Source organism: Bison bison, unplaced genomic scaffold (assembly GCF_000754665.1).
Source record: "Bison bison bison isolate TAMUID 2011002044 unplaced genomic scaffold, Bison_UMD1.0 scf7180017864168, whole genome shotgun sequence".
In the NCBI taxonomy this organism is placed as follows: Eukaryota; Metazoa; Chordata; class Mammalia; order Artiodactyla; family Bovidae; genus Bison; species Bison bison.
Genome location: NW_011494740.1, coordinates 3493690 through 3494322, shown reverse-complemented (window position 1 = coordinate 3494322; position 633 = coordinate 3493690). Strand labels below are relative to the sequence as shown.

The window sequence follows — 633 nt, the reverse complement described above, 5'->3', positions numbered from 1 at the left end:
GGCGCCTTCAGGGAGCCGCCGTCAGCGATGTCAAGCGAAGAGAGCTACCAGGCCATCCTGCGCTACCTGACGAACGAGTGCGAGCCGTACGCGCCAGGCACCGAGGGCAATGTCAAGCGTAAAATTCGCAAGGCGGCCGCTTGCTACGTGGTGCGGGACGGGACCTTGTACTACCAGCGGCGGCAACGGCACCGCAAGACGTTCGCCGAGCTGGAGGTGGTGCTGCAGCCCGAGCGGCGCCGGGGGCTCATCGAGGCTGCGCACCTGGGCCCAGGCGGCACTCACCACACCCAGCATCAGACCTGGCACGACTTGTCCAAGACGTATTGGTGGCGAGGTACGACCTCGCCCGCGGCGAGAGGGAGGGCGGGCTGGCGGCTCGGTCCCAGGCAAGGCCCGCAGGCGACGGCAGGCCCGTCTTGCATCCGCGAGTGTGAGGTTCCCCGCAGCCTCCGCCCGGACTCTACTAACCTATCTAGCCTAACCTGTGCCCGGCGGCTAAGCGCCCGCCAGGCATAGCCCAGAGGGTGGGGGACGCGAAAGGAGCCGCACTTCCCACAGGAAGGAGGCCGGGGAAGCTGGGGGCGGGCCCTGGCCTGGGTGGGGCGAAGGGGGCTTCCCCGGGGGCCGGAC

At 69.4% G+C, this 633-nt stretch overlaps 1 protein-coding gene across 3 annotated transcripts in view; it reads left to right on the top strand.

Moving 5' to 3' along the window:
• The first annotated feature begins 6 nt into the window (after nucleotides 1-6).
• The window catches only part of ZBTB11 (zinc finger and BTB domain containing 11), a 34038-nt gene continuing 33411 nt past the window's right edge, over nucleotides 7-633 (top strand). For 2 of the 3 annotated variants that reach the window (XM_010841996.1, XM_010841994.1), the window contains exon 1: nucleotides 7-337. In XM_010841996.1, the coding sequence (XP_010840298.1) occupies nucleotides 28-337 (310 nt within the window). In that variant the 5' untranslated portion in view covers nucleotides 7-27. The remainder of the gene's footprint in view (nucleotides 338-633) is intronic. The other variant, XM_010841995.1, reaches the window with a different exon arrangement.